The sequence below is a fragment of the Rhizopus microsporus genome (assembly GCF_002708625.1).
Source record: "Rhizopus microsporus ATCC 52813 unplaced genomic scaffold scaffold_8, whole genome shotgun sequence".
Lineage (NCBI taxonomy): Eukaryota > Fungi > Mucoromycota > Mucoromycetes > Mucorales > Rhizopodaceae > Rhizopus > Rhizopus microsporus.
In genome coordinates, this window is record NW_019671923.1 from 406,044 (window position 1) to 420,931 (window position 14,888).

A 14,888-nucleotide genomic window follows, 5' to 3' on the forward strand; every position below is an offset into this window, starting at 1 on the left:
GGAGTTACTATTGAAGAAGAATCTGCATATGAAAACGATCTCACTTTGCTACTTAATGATTATTTATGTGTAAAAAAAAAAAAAGAAAGAAAACATGTTTAGTCTACATAGTATCCTGTTCTTTAAGAAGAGGGTTATCAGATCTGATCATATTCATATAAAAGGTGACAGCATCCATTTCTTTTACTACAAAGATAAAGTGCAGGCGAATAAAGGGATCCTAAGAGAAAGAAAGGCATCTTTTGCTTCTTTCTGAACCTTTTGGCAATTTAAAACAAAAAAAAAAATCAATCAGTCAATTACAAAGTGCGCACGATGATGGTTATGGACTGCTACGGACAGATTGCTTCCACAAAATGAACATCAACAATAGATACTGATCAAACAAATTATGTTCTATTATCCAAAATAATCTTTGCTCTGGCTCAAAGGAAAGGCTGGAAGAGCTTGAATAAAATTTTTTGAGACAGGTTGGTTATGACGAATGGCTGCAAAGAGCTATTGTAAAGTGATGTTCAATGAGTAGTTATTCATGATTAGGATATTTTTTATCTTTTTCTATTAAATAAACCTGTATCTACATCTGCTCATGTAGCAAAACCCCTTGTGTTGTACTTTTGTGATTTCTAACCAAGTCTCGATGATTCGCTATGTCGTAAACTCTTTTTTTTCTGGTTTTCATTCATTTCGTGCACCAATGGCAGGATCCTTAAGTAACCCCGAATCTTTTCTTCTTTAAGGTTCCAAAGAAAAAAGAAAAAGAGAAAACAGCCTGAAATCGGTTATAAATCAACATCTGATTGCACTGAAATCAAGTAAAACATACAAAAAAGACACTCATGGCTTTTTGTTTATTCACGATTAATTATAAACCGTGTATATTTTGCTCAAGCTTGTGCTAAATCTAGACTTTGGGAATACTCATCGCAACCACAAAATCTATCCAATGGTAGAGTACCCAGATATTCAATCTTTCAACCCATTTATAGAAAGACGGGTAATAAGGTCGGGTAATAAGGTTTAATCATTGTGACACATAGTTTATTTTTTGGACCTTGTTTGTGTACGAATGGTTATTTTTAAGCCTTGCTTTGCCAAATGTTTAGCCAATTCACTTGATTCTAACAAAAGCAAAAATTAGACAGTCGAAAAATATCTAAAAACATAGAAACACCTACTCTTCATTCCAGGATAGGTTTTTGCTGAATAAGTCGTAAATGGATCAGAAAATACTTGGTCTACTATTTCATTCCTACTCAATCCTGTTTAAGTAATTTTTTACAAGTGACCTCTTTTTTTTATACCTTGCTATATGAACTAGACTAAATCGTAATCGATATCGACCTGTCAATCGTATGCTCAGGTCAGAGAACGCAAAAAAGTAAGCGAATTCATCTTGTAAGTCTTTAAGAAGCGAAGGGGAGCTGACGAGTGACCCAGTCAAGACTCGACTATTTTCTACAAGATCATACTGTGTCTTCATGTCCACAGACCAGAGCGAGACATGCATAACATAAAACGGACTTTCCCCTGGACTATAATAACAACATGTGATTAAACAAATTGATGCTTATGCTGCAATTTCTACTACTGTGTACTATTACTCTTGAATTCTTTGATTGTCTTTGTCTAAAACTGTTAATTTAATTATCGGCGCAGGATCGATCGGTCTTCGGTCTTTGTCATTGTCACTACTAATCCGGCACTGTACAGGTTGCTCCGCTATTTCTAGTTTATATGTACTAGTATAAAGAAGGTTAATTCTATTAAATCTACATAGGTACAAATCACCTACTTTATATTACAAGGAAGTTCATTTTGTCTAAAGTATTTTTCGTATAGTTTATTTACAGGATAGTCTATCAACACGTCTATGTTGGGTTCCATAAAGGTTATATGTTTATGAGGCGCCACAGAGGTAGATGAAGACGGTTGTGGTGGCTCATTTAAATCCTCCTCTTGTTCGCCACTGAAATTAATTAAGCTAAACAGGTCTTCACTCGAGCTGTCATCCATGGGTGCCACAGATACTTGCAAAATTAAGAAAGAAAGAAAAAAGAGTGACTTATATGTGTATCTATATATACAAGTAGAGTAGTGGGGTGAAAGGAGAAAAGGGGGGAGCAGAGGAAAAGAAAAAAAAATTGGTGATTTCATAGCCATTACCAGATATAAAACAGGTACGTGATGATCAACTCCGATGGTGTCTGATGTAAAGTGTCACTGTCTTATTTGTAACAAGCATATGACATAGTTTAAGTACTTTCTAGAAAATTTTCCAGACTATTCTTCTTCTCAGCAAAATAAACACCATCATTATGACTGAATAAGATAGTGTATTTCTACGCATAGCACGCTATTTAAACGTATGGTTGTCATGATAAAATATGATATATTAGCAACTATAGCAACAGTCCAATGAACTATTGTCAAAATAAATTCATGCAACTGTCGATCTGCCTTGGATGTGCTACATAAAATTAAAGATTAACCATTTTTATTACACAATTGCTTTAATTTAAAAAACCGAATATACAAAGAGAAGTTTATACATATGAACAATTTACATTATATCAAGATACCTCCAGGAAATCGTCTTCGTGTACCCGTATCCACATTAAAATCTAAAACCGCGTTCTCTAAGCCTAATTAGACGATCAGCAATACTTTCTTAAAGAGCAATCTCTCTCTCTCTCTTTCCCTATCTACCTATAAACATTTTTTTACTATCCGCAGAAAAACATAAACCAGTAATGGGTGTATCATGTCCAGCTGATCCAACTCTTAATGTTTGTTGTCCATCAAATGTTCGGGCATCAATAACGTGAACGTGAGATACGTGCTCTGTAAATGCTAGCAGATCGATGGCTCCCGCTTGTGTGAACTTTACACATCTTGCTGCTCCTTTTGTAATCGAAGGCTACAACATCTCGTCAATCTCGTTTCCCCCCCTTTTTTTTCTTACTCTTTGTTTCTTACATGAACACTTGTAAATTTAGCGAGAGGATCTGAATGTCGAATATCCCACACGTGCACAGACCCATCCTGACTCGACACTGCAAATTTATCAGATGTATGATTCCATGCTATAGAGAAATTGGCATCCTTTGATACTATAAAATGTTGATTTAGCTTTTTTAATATGCAAGTCTTTTTTTTTTCCCTTACCTGCCATTGTTTGCATTAATTCATAATTCCCAGAATAGGAAATATTGAATAATAATACCCGATTATCGTCTCCGACAGTAACCATCTTCCTACCGTTTGGACTGACAGACGCTTTTTTTTTATTATTATTAACTCACACACAATATGATATATGGTCAAGCTTACTATGATTTACAGCTGTCCTAAACTCTAGTGTCTCCAACAGCTTCAAGTCTGGTACACTAAATACACGAATTGTCGTATCGTTGTTTGACACCAATAACCTTATTTCTCCGTTTAAGCAACGAGAAAAACAGAGTCCATTGTTAATCGTGCAACCTGGTGCGGAAGTTATATGCCTATTACGTAATTGAGCTTCCTTGTTCAACCATGTCCATCTATTCTCTTACATCTGATAGTCACTTTTGATATCTTTGATTGTCAAATCGCCATGTTGTCCACCAGCTGCCCAGTATCCATATCTGATAAATATATAGGTTATGTTCACTTTATCAAATAGACCCCTCTTGTACTTACCCAGATGCCATACAAGTAGGGTTATATCCAATTCCCTTCATGAGATATCCTCTTTGTCCGGTAATATAGTTATACTACAGACAGACGTTAACTATTTTTTTTTTTTTTTTACTATGTGATGTTTATATTACTTTATAGATATCATGTCCCGTCGGGACAATCAATTCATTTTCAAATTGTTTATCTGTCAATAATAAATCTCGTAACTGCCTACAGTCAAACGTTGATACGCTATTCAAACATTTGATGTCTTTTCTTTACCAGTGGTGGATGGTCACTTTTTGATCATGAACAATCGGCCTCGGCTTTATAAACATGTCTGTACCACTGTGTTTTGTCGTTTAGTTTAAAGTTACGTTTGGTTAAGCCACCTTCTTTTTCCCTTTACCTTGAAATACATTCAGTGTCAATGATTGTCATTTTGTATAAATATGTTGTTGTATGTGTATTGGGGATAAGAAAATGTGTAAAAGAAAAAAATAGAAATAAAAAAAAAGTTCTGCATAATGATGTGGGTTTCATGCTCAACTCAAGTTCAACCCCACCAATCGTCGTGACGCAATTCTTATAAAAACTAAACATACTATTTTTCTTTTGTTTAATAATAAAATAATAATTATGTACAATAGCAAAATGATAATGAACAAGGGAAGAGAACAATGAGAGAGGTCCTACAAAGCAAAATGATGATTTATTCTAAAAAAATCCGTGATTTTTTTAGTGAGTGGCAGTAGCAGCAGCTCTACGGCGATCACGTTCTTCAGTAATAGAGAGCTTGACGCCCTTACCCTTGGGAAGAGAGATCCAAGGCTTAGTACCTTGGCCAATAGTGAAAACGTTGGAGATACGAGTAGCAAAGACACGGTCAAGAGCGTCCTTGATGTGAACAATTTCAAAGCCACCAATGTGACGTTCACGGTGAATGAGTTGACCAACACGACCAATGTTACGACCACCAGTGACCATAACGACGTTACCGACGTCGAACTTGACAAAGTCTTCAATCTTACCAGTTTCAAGGTTGAAACGGATGGTATCGTTAGCCTTGATCAAAGGATCAGGGTAACGGATGGTACGACCATCGTGTGTGGTGATGTAGGGAATACCCTTGGCACCAACCAAAACCTTCTTAACCTTGCACAATTTGTACTTGGCTTCTTCATCAGTGATGCGGTGAACAGCAAAGCGACCTTTAACGTCATAGACGAGACGGAAGTTTTCACCAGTTTTTTCAATTTGGATAACGTCTGTTATGTCAAATTAAAAAAAGCAAGCAAAAAAGAGCATCCGGGATTCGTCAAAGCTTAGCCGTCAATAAAACTCAAGCCTATACCCCATTTTTTTAACACTTACCCATGAAACCAGCAGGAAAAGTGGAATCAGTACGGACCTTACCGTCGACCTTGACCAGACGTTGCATCAAGATAGATTGAACTTCGCGGCCGTTAAGAGCGTACTTTAAGCGGTTACGAATGAAAACGATCAAGGGTAAACATTCACGAGTCTTGTGAGGACCAGAAGAAGGCTTAGGGGCATAGTTACCTAAGAGTATGTTAGAATATAATTCATTGTTATAGAGAGGGAGACAGTTGCTTCAATAAAAGTTTATCAGTTAAGAAAATACTCGTCAATTGTTATTACGATTGTTGAGCTTGACTATTGATTTTTTTTTTTGTCATCATTTTAACCATTTCGAAATGTTCACTGTCTTCCCTCTCGAATTAAAGACATACCCAAAAGTTTATCAAGCATCCAATGCTTGGGAGCTGCCAAACGCTTCATGTGCTTCTTAGGACCACGAGCCTATGGGATAGTGTTAGATGGATGCATTATCTATGGATTACTTTGCTTACCATCTTTAATTATAAATAAAAGGATAAAAGAGAGAGAGAGGGATTGAATGGGATGTGTGGTCTTAATAAAAAATTTCGAGACTTATTCTTGTCCCCCTTCTCATCTCTTCATCTCTCCCTCGGACAAGCCGCCGGACATTTTCCTGTGCAACCTAGCCCAGAATATACCCAGAAATTTAGACTCTATGTTATGGCGCCCTTCTGTAGGAAAGTAGCTATTGAGCAAAAGTAAAGAGGAAACACGGGATGACTGGTGCAGTTGAAGTCAGTTTATGAGCATATTAAAAGAAGACGCGTCCAGCCGAACTTATTGACGATATTTTTGCAAGCTAATAAACAGCTAAAGCAAAGTCAAGGCAGTATTGATGGTATTAGTGTTGTGTTTCTCCTCTTTTACCACTATGAATGATCATCTATAATCAAAATAGATAGGTCAATTTTATACAGTACACGTGTTTTGAAAAAAGATTGGTATCTCTTGGCTTAATGACTGTTTTTGACAATAAACTACTTTAAAATGTCAACATCAACCAAGACAAAGATGAAAACTAAACATTAGTTCATTTTTCATGTCTTAATAATGCAAAGGTCTAATAAAAGACACAGGTGACATGAGTATTTCATTACATAGACAGTTTGTCCCATATTTAATGTCTGTAATCTCTCACTTCAATCTCCGGTTATTCACAAAATTTTTCTAATGGTCTTAGGTTAAAAAGTAAACACAGTCAGTCAATTTTTAAATGCCGCCTGGAAAAGATCAATTTGTGAGAGAGAAAGCGAGAGCAAAAAAAGAGAGACAGATACTACGGATGATGTTCATACGTACAATTCGATAATAGTGACTAATTGATTTCATATAGCTTCAATACTATCTTTACATGTTGTAATTGCTGATTAATATTCCCGTAGTTTCCATTCAGTGTACAAAGACAGAGTATAATAGAGAGAGAGTAAAATATGGCGATGAGGTACGCTATATCCAAATATAGTGAACATGTCATCATTGCCATAGAATGGCCCCCCCATTATCTGGTTTATAACAAACGACAGTATTGAGTCAATTAGCATGAATGCTCGTGTTCAATAAGCATAGCTTGTAGAATAAACTGACATATTGAACGAAATAGCTTCAACAAATCATATGAACGGACACATGCATTGATGATAGAATAAAACTATGTCTCTTTCTGATATCATCGTGACAATAATTCTCCTAGGGCATTATTCAATGCTGCACTCTTATTGTCCTTTTGAGTTTAAGCCTGTGAAGAGAGAGAGAAGGAAAAAATATTTTTTTATTGGATAAAACTAAATTTCAAAATCTATTTTTTATATTCTTTTTCCCTCTATTTTTTTTTTATTTTCCACACAAAATAAGAACCAGCGACCACAACAAAAGCGACACAAAAAGAGAACAATAAGCATTTTACTACATTACACAGATAACAACAATCACCCTTTTCCCGACCAAAAAACAGATCAATTAGCCTCTAATTCATGTCGAACTTGCCTGTTCCCAAGCAGACAAAACGTTCTTTGAGTGTATCTGAAGGTCTTCATCTGAAGATACCCATACACTCAATTGATTCAGAACAGGCTGTACCTACTGAATCAAATTGGGCAAACAAGTACGAGGATTTTGAAATAGGAAAACCAATTGGTACATATAAATATAGACATATACCAAGTCATCTATATAAACTCATTTTCACTACAGGCTACGGCTCTTCCGCTGTTGTCTATGAAGCAATGTACAAGCCATTGAAAAAGAAGGTGGCCGTAAAGATGATCGATTTGGATATGTTTGAAAGGAATCAAATCGATGAACTTCGAGTAAAAATAGATGACATATTTCGAAACGAACCGACAGATATTGATTTTTATTATTAGCGTGAAACAGCATTAATGGCTTTATCAAAACATCCAAATGTTTTGCCAGTTTATGGGTCTTTTGTGAACGGATCTAAACTCTATATTGTCACACCCTATTTAGCAGCTGGCTCTTGCTTGGACATTATGAAGTCGGGCTTTCCGGATGGCTTTGATGAAATCTCAATTGCTACTATTCTCAAACAAGCATTAGAAGGCCTTATCTATTTGCACAAAAATGGTCACATTCACCGTGATGTCAAGGCTGGTAATCTACTGATGGATGACCAAGGCACTGTACTCTTGGCTGACTTTGGTGTTTCAAGCTCATTAACGGAGAATAATGAAATGAGAAAAACCTTTGTGGGCACACCTTGCTGGATGGCACCTGAGGTCATGGAACAGTCTGGTTATGATTATAAGGCAGATATATGGAGCTTTGGTATCACTGCATACGAATTGGCTACAGGTCATGCTCCATTTGCCAAGTATCCTCCTATGAAGGTCTTGATGATGACGCTCTCAAATGCACCACCTACTCTCGATCGGGAGAACTGTAAACACAAATACTCCAAAACGTTTAAAGAATTGGTCGACATTTGTTTACAAAAGGATCCTTCCAAACGACCTTCAGCTGACAAATTGCTGCTTCATCCATTCTTTAAGCAGGCCAAGAGGAAGGAGTATCTTGTGAAATCTGTTCTTGCCCTTGTGCCTCCCTTGGATATGCGCCCCCACAAACGATTACCAAAGAAGCACATTATGTTTTCAGCCAGTGACCAGAATTGGGATTTTGATAGTCCTGAAGATGAAAAAGACTCAACTAAACAAACGATGACACCCGTGGCAACTGAGCTAGCAGTAGCAACACCGGTCACAGCACCAACAGTAACTACGCCTGCAGTAACAATACCGGCCGCAACAGCAGACGCTCCTAGTCGATCCAAATCAGTTGTCAAGTTCAAGGAAGACCCACCTAAACCAGACAGAACCAAATCTGTAAATAATGGGACTGAAAAGAAACACATCACATTTGGTGATGTGACTATCAAGGATGCGCCACTTCCGTCTGCTGATAAATCGCCAGATGAACCCGTGACACCTGTGCTGCCATCGTCTACACCTACAGTAGCAGCTCCCAAAAAATCCCGATTTGTCATTGAAGATTACAACCACTCTATCAACACGACCGACCTCCAGGCCTCGCCTTCATCCTACTCCCCTCCTACCTCTGCTCATATTGACATTAACCATCCAGGCGTTGGTCTTGGTATTTCTCATGCTGGCTCCATTTCGGCTGTATCAACCATCAATAGTAACTGTAGCACCTTGCAAGAAGGCGAGTTCAAGAAGGGTCGATTCAGTGTTAACCAGACTCCATCTGTCACTCGTCCGACAACACCTGCATCTGATGAACTGCATTGGTCAGATGCTAAAAACCTTTGCCGTCAAGACAGTCTAATGGAGCGTAAGTCAAGGTTTGAGGTGAGCCACAACAGTAATGGTAGCAATGCCTGTTGTGCGGCGCCGTCTGCCGAGACTCAAACGTTACACAGTGCGCCCCTTACCAGGGAAAGCTCTCAGTCGTCTGTCCTTTACAGAGATCCATCTATCAGCAGCAAAGTGAGTCGATTCTCAATTGAGAAACCAGAATTAATGGCCGGTCCATACTGCGAAGTACCCACTGTGTTGCCCCCTGAGTGCCGAAAGAAAGGTCGTTTTGAGTTAACCGGTGGCTCAAATACGCCAAGCGATTCTGGTAAACAAGATAAAGATGGTAAGTTTTCATTTGAGAAAGGAGCTTTTTTTTTTAACTTATACTTCTTTTTATAGAAAAATCTATACAATATGAATCTCCACAATCTACAGTCGCTCCTTCTCCCGCCATTTCACCCTCAAGTTCTCTTTCGAGAGGACAAGCTCATCGTATCCTAGACTCAAACTTCCCACACATGGTATACTCTCATATGGATAACCTGCTCAAGCAAACCGAGATACAAAAAAACATGGTTCACAGCTTACTTGCCACCCTGCCCTCGGTATATACACCAACCTTTTCCTCAACTCCCCGTAGTAGAACTGTTTCCGAAGCTTTCAAAAAACCAATGAATAACAATGTACATAACGATGATCAAAGGTAACCATGACATTCAATAGCCTTTCTTATTAACTCATCTTTTGTATAGTCTTAGCAGTAGACCGTCAAGTTCATCATCTTCATCAACAGCGTCTGCCCACTTGTCTGCAGATATCACTGCCACCATGGAACACCTTCAACAGCTGTTGATTAGTTCATCAAAGGAGAGAGAAAAGCTAGTTCGAGAAAATGAAGCCTTAAGAAAGGAAATAGAACAGCTGAAAAGAAATCAACAGCAAACAATAGAATAAACAAGAAGGGTAGACAGACAATCTTTTCGCCCTCTTTTTTGGTTCTTTCTTGTAAACATAAAAAGCCACAAAAAAGCAATAAAAAAGTGTATATAAATCCAATTTCATGTCCTTTCTATATTTTTTTTAATATTTGTAGCTTTTATTAGCATGGTTGATATGAAGCATAAATGTTTTTGCATTGAATGAATGCTGCTACAAAATGTTTAAAGATGAAAATAATGCATATCAATGGTATTTTGATCTCTTGAATCCTAGTTACTTCCATCTTCCTGTAAAAGAAGACTGGTCTGGATATGGAGAGTTGGTTGGATCATATGGATGCTTATTTGAAGGACCATGGTGTCTAGGGTATGGGTCATTGTTCTGTCGATGATCTTTTCTCCAATTCTTTGTACTGTGTGGGTGATCCATCTTGTGGGTCCCTCTGTCATATGTATGGTCTATAACTGCCTTCACTCTATCTTTTTCCTTCTTTCTTTGTTTTCTTATCGTATCCCATCTTGCCTGCTGCACATTTAGCTTATAATCATAGGTAATCTTTCCTTCAACTTCAGTTTGATATTCTTGTCTGATGTTTTCCCAGTGATGGGATAATTTTCTAAAAACATTTTCATCTGAGGGTTTATACCATAGTGGAAGAATATGACCATGCTCTTCGCTGGGATCATCTTTGGGAACAGTGACCTTTAAAAGGAGCCAAGGCTTTCCTGGAGGCGAAATGCCATCTATACGAAGTCTAGACGTGTAACCCACAAAACCACAGCAGGTGTGTCTGATTATTCTTTCATTAAGCATACAGTACTTTCCAAAGAATACAGGCTCCTCCTGTCCTTTGAAGTGGCCGTGCTTTTGGTAATAGATCTCCATTCTCTCCTTGAATAAAGGTTCAAACATACTCTTGAGTCGCGCTTGGCTTTCGTTCTTCAGTCTTATACCAGTTGAATCCTCAGTCGGTACGATCGTCAGGTACTTTCTGGCAAAACAAATGGGATTTGTATCATCTTCAATTTGCATGGTATTTTCAACCACATCACGATATTCAAATCTGGCACCATTGTATTTTGCCTTTAGTGCGTAGTTGTGTGAATTGATAATGCGAAGTACTATTCCAGCTTCCCATTCAGGATTGTATACCGGCTTCACGCCTGGCACTCCATGTACTTTACTACTTCTAATAACACCGTCTTGACGAAGAGATTTTAAAAAGATCTTAAAATTTTTGACATGAGGTACGCGATCATCCCACAGCTCGATGCTCTCAATGCTTTTGACCTTATGCAAAATGTTGGCAATAAACCCCTCTTTGAAGTGTGCAGTTGACTCAAACACGGATGGTACGACATTGTACGTCAACACTTTTCTTCCATAATCGTTTGCAATCCAATGAACATCTGAAATTGATTCAGGATCTGGCCGTAGTCCGATAAGATCAAAGACGAGGCCCTTGGAGTCCAGCATGATGGGTATATATTTGTGAAACGGGTGATACCGTCGTCCGGTCAAAATGACTGTCATCGTCTCAGGATCCGCTATGCATTCCCGCGCCTTACTTACAATCGTCTCGTTCCAGTATCCCTCCCAAGCCTTTGCCTTGAGTTCTTCAAAGGGCCCCAGGTCTAGACTGCGCTCATCTCTCCACCAGCCTGGTCCCCAGACGCTTTCGGCAGCAACCAGGCCAAGAAATCGCTTACTCCAGATTGTTGGACTGAGCTGTGGTGAGAAGAAGAGTGTGTTATCAAAGTCAAATATGGCTAATTTCGTCGGTGGTACTTCAGGAGGATACTTGTTGAACCTTGATGATTTAAGTTGACGACGAAGAATCCCCTATGATTATATAAATGAGATTTCAACAAATTATACTATTGTACATTCTTTTTCTTTACTTTTTGTTCATCGGTTAATGCATCATATGTAGCAATTCTCTTTTTGTTAAGTGGAGCTCTTCGTCGGTGATGGTCATTTCGATCTGCAACGTCATCGGCATCACTTGCAACATCAGTTGAACTATCCAAAAACTCAGTATCCTCTTGACTCTCGTAAGCGTTTATATATTGATGACGATTGTTGCTGTACATTTATATTTAAAAAAAGGAAGAAAGAGAGAAAGAAATTATCACTGAATTTATTTTATTTATACACTGTGATATTCATGAATAGTAAAACGGGCACAAATACCATTCTTGTTTATCAGTAAATATTCTCTCAAGTCATTTTTCAAAATAACTTGCTTGCTTGGATATTTACGACCCTCTTCCTCTCTCTCAGGTTGCGTCACCTTTAGATTGGTTTGATAGAGATAAGGAGCTAAGAATGGAATGGGCTGACCAGTCACTAGAATGAGCTGTTGACACAATTATTAGTATTTATCATTTTAACAATATAGAATATTTACATTCACATAGTTAAAGTGCTGTTTATGCGGGTATGAAACGGCTGGTGAAACCATGATTTGTTGGACCTTGGATAGATCAATATTTGTATCAAGTTCAATTCGATTGATGGCTCTTGGCTTCTTATTATCAAAGTTGGGAATAATTCCACAATTCAGAGTCTACTCTAATATTAGAATAAAGCCTAATGATCGTTTTTTTTTATTCACAAAGAACCTTGAGTGGAATCACACTTGAGCCGACATCTCGAATACGTTTCTATTTGCAATATAACCATTTTAGTATTTAATGACTATCCATATTCGACGCCGTACCACTTCTTTCTCAGTTTGTGCTTGAATCCATTCTTTGGCAACAAGGTCAATTTGTTCAGCTCCCTCTGCTGTGGCAGTTTCGCTTGTTATGTTCTTTTCTTCTGTTGACATGAAATAGGATTATAAACCTCTTTTTTTTTTTGCACTCTTAACTATCGCAAAAAAGTAGTCCGTCTGTGACTGTTAAGCGTAGCACTGTTTACACTTTATTCACAAATTATTCGCATACTGATAAAAAAAATAATAATTTCAGACAACAAATAATGATAAAAGAGAGCTCACAAGAAGCAAAAGAATGGATAAAGAAATGATTAGTAAACCAGTTATTTACAGTGATATTAAATACTTAAATTATAAAGAAGAGGATTTATAAGAGAAAAAAGAAACAAGAAAAGTAAGTAAACATATAGAGAGGTTATTAATATCTTACTCGAAGTGCATCATAAAGGGTTGGCGATAACCAGCCCGAAAAAGTAAGAGAGAGAGAGCAAGAGAGAGCAAGAGAGAGTGGCCAAAGGAGCGGAAGGAGTTGAAGGGGTGGATAGAACCAAAGTTTGGTAAGAATCAAACTACTCCCCAACTAGCACCGGTACTGTTTCGATTTTATGATCTATAATACTACATACCAGTTCCTTACAAGAGTAAAGAATATAACATACCTTAGGGCTAGCTGGGGAATAGCTGGTCTTGCTTTTTGGTCCAAAGAAAAAGGAAAAAGAAGTCAAAATCAGATTATTTATATAAAGTCTCTAACAACTTTTTTCAGTTACGTGTTATTCATAAGCGCTGACCACATTTATCTTATATATATATATCAAAAATATCTTCATTGCCTTTTTAATGATAAAGAAAAGGTTGATAGCCAACTAAAGTGTAGTTGTTGCTGGGTTTAAATTGTGTACGAATAATTTATGAAAATGGTGTATAAAAACTTACTCAGATTGCACAGCACTAAAGGTCCAACCTACAGGTTGCCAGGGGAACCTCGTGCCTTATGTTTAGAATAAAGATATTGTCTCTTTACATCGTTTACAGTCAACAGTAATAAAGATTTTCTGAAACATCTGATCTATAAACTCCCAGCAAAGGAACTATAGGGTATTCTAGACATATAGGGACCAAGAGATGTTTATTTACCATCTTTTCTTTAGCATTTAATATATACAGGCTTAACTAAAAAAACAAGCACAATAGAGCCTCTCATTTATCACGAACATACACTCCCTTATTTAAGCCAGCCATTGCCTTTAAAAATGACAAACAAATTTGCCCTCTCACACAATGAGAGCTTTTAGCCAAAAGAAACAGTCCCAAAGCACCGTCCCATCTGAGCTCAAATGGTGCTCCCAATGATTTGTAATATGGCAGAACCCCTCGTCTTTCTTTATTACACTTTTACAAATGACAGAAACCGTAAAGACAACTTCAACACATTCTGGTGTGCTTCCTATTGGAAAGGATGGAAAGCCATTAAAACCATGCTGTGCTTGTCCCGAAACCAAAAAAGTTCGAGATCAGTGTATTTTTGAAAAGGGAGAAGAGAACTGTCAGGAGCTTATTCAAGCTCACCTCACTTGCATGCGCAATTTGGGCTTCAAGATTTAAACTATGTATAATATCATTTATTCCCCCATAACTTCTCTTCTTTTTATTGCTAAATAGCAGCATTCAAACAATAAATAGAATGTTTTCTGTACACATTTCTCTTTAACTAAAAGACTCTACAATGTTCGTACTTTTAATTCAGACAATGTTATTTTTTTTTTTTTTGGACGAAATAAACAAGGAAATTCAGATACAAAAGAACACTAGCTTCCAGACATTTTAAAAAATAATAATTGCGCTTTTTACCTGTAAAACCTTTAAGCCAGCGTCCCACCGGAGTGGGACGAGGCAACCACATTGGAGGTAACAAGCTGTCTTTTGAAGACACTAGGTCGACCTTGACCATTCCAGATAGAACGAGCAATGAGGAGTATGTTCCTGGAGGCTATTACATCGCAATTCCAAAAATATTCCAAGTGTTGCACTTCAATACTCGATGGATCTTTTTGGTATCATCACCTTCACCATACTTCAGATTCTTCTTTCAGTAACATTATCATCATACTCTTCCATAACTGTCTATAGTTGTCGATCTTGTTCTTATATTTGACAGTTGACATCTTTTTTTTCTTTCTTATTTTCATAATTTAATGTAAAAGAACCACGCTCTTCATCCATTGCGCATTTTTTTTTTTTGCTAATGGAAGCGATGAAAGCATTGCGAAGAAGTTTTAATTATGATCCAAGAGATCATAACTACCCTGTGCTTATGGATGTGTCTGGTAATCTACACTACATCCGAGCATTCAATGGCTTGGATATTTCAGCTTACAGTTATA

The 14,888-nt window shown here is 37.4% G+C and overlaps 7 protein-coding genes across 7 annotated transcripts; 2 read left to right on the forward strand and 5 right to left on the reverse strand.

Moving 5' to 3' along the window:
* Positions 1-1,252: 1,252 nt before the first annotated feature.
* RHIMIDRAFT_202688 (uncharacterized protein) lies at positions 1,253-1,741 on the reverse strand (the record flags this gene model as incomplete). The annotated part of the gene is made up of 2 exons (XM_023606627.1): positions 1,253-1,535; positions 1,605-1,741. Coding segments are annotated over 2 exons (420 nt in total), but the record flags the coding sequence as incomplete, so codon positions are not given.
* Positions 1,742-2,474: 733 nt separating this feature from the next.
* Positions 2,475-4,121, reverse strand: RHIMIDRAFT_133729 (WD40 repeat-like protein). The gene is made up of 9 exons (XM_023605575.1): positions 3,946-4,121; positions 3,816-3,894; positions 3,685-3,758; positions 3,558-3,629; positions 3,334-3,506; positions 3,169-3,279; positions 2,980-3,113; positions 2,710-2,920; positions 2,475-2,645 (listed from the first exon to the last, which is right to left on the reverse strand). Exons 1-9 carry the CDS (start codon positions 3,999-4,001, stop codon positions 2,569-2,571), a joined length of 987 nt encoding a protein of 328 aa, XP_023466252.1. The 5' UTR covers positions 4,002-4,121; the 3' UTR covers positions 2,475-2,568.
* A 13-nt stretch (positions 4,122-4,134) lies between these two features.
* On the reverse strand, positions 4,135-5,536 carry RHIMIDRAFT_282509 (ribosomal protein S4e). The gene is given in 4 exon segments (XM_023613073.1): positions 4,135-4,929; positions 5,021-5,022; positions 5,038-5,226; positions 5,418-5,536. 4 exon segments carry the CDS (start codon positions 5,464-5,466, stop codon positions 4,402-4,404), a joined length of 768 nt encoding a protein of 255 aa, XP_023466253.1. The 5' UTR covers positions 5,467-5,536; the 3' UTR covers positions 4,135-4,401.
* A 1,358-nt stretch (positions 5,537-6,894) lies between these two features.
* Positions 6,895-9,881, forward strand: RHIMIDRAFT_282511 (kinase-like protein). Its single transcript, XM_023613074.1, has 4 exons — positions 6,895-7,200; positions 7,258-7,373; positions 7,431-9,186; positions 9,243-9,881. The coding sequence occupies exons 1-4, from the start codon at positions 7,038-7,040 to the stop codon at positions 9,548-9,550; spliced, it is 2,343 nt and encodes a 780-aa protein (XP_023466254.1). The 5' UTR covers positions 6,895-7,037; the 3' UTR covers positions 9,551-9,881.
* Positions 9,882-10,055: 174 nt separating this feature from the next.
* Positions 10,056-11,875, reverse strand: RHIMIDRAFT_237472 (uncharacterized protein; the record flags this gene model as incomplete). Its single annotated transcript, XM_023608765.1, has 2 exons — positions 10,056-11,624; positions 11,684-11,875. 2 exons carry the CDS (start codon positions 11,873-11,875, stop codon positions 10,056-10,058), a joined length of 1,761 nt encoding a protein of 586 aa, XP_023466255.1.
* A 56-nt stretch (positions 11,876-11,931) lies between these two features.
* RHIMIDRAFT_237473 (uncharacterized protein) lies at positions 11,932-12,615 on the reverse strand (the record flags this gene model as incomplete). The annotated part of the gene is made up of 4 exons (XM_023608766.1): positions 11,932-12,141; positions 12,193-12,351; positions 12,407-12,448; positions 12,505-12,615. The coding sequence occupies 4 exons, from the start codon at positions 12,613-12,615 to the stop codon at positions 11,932-11,934; spliced, it is 522 nt and encodes a 173-aa protein (XP_023466256.1).
* Positions 12,616-13,843: 1,228 nt separating this feature from the next.
* Positions 13,844-14,253, forward strand: RHIMIDRAFT_282517 (COX17 cytochrome c oxidase-like protein assembly). The gene has a single exon (XM_023613075.1). The coding sequence runs from the start codon at positions 13,906-13,908 to the stop codon at positions 14,107-14,109; it is 204 nt and encodes a 67-aa protein (XP_023466257.1). The 5' UTR covers positions 13,844-13,905; the 3' UTR covers positions 14,110-14,253.
* Positions 14,254-14,888: the final 635 nt, after the last annotated feature.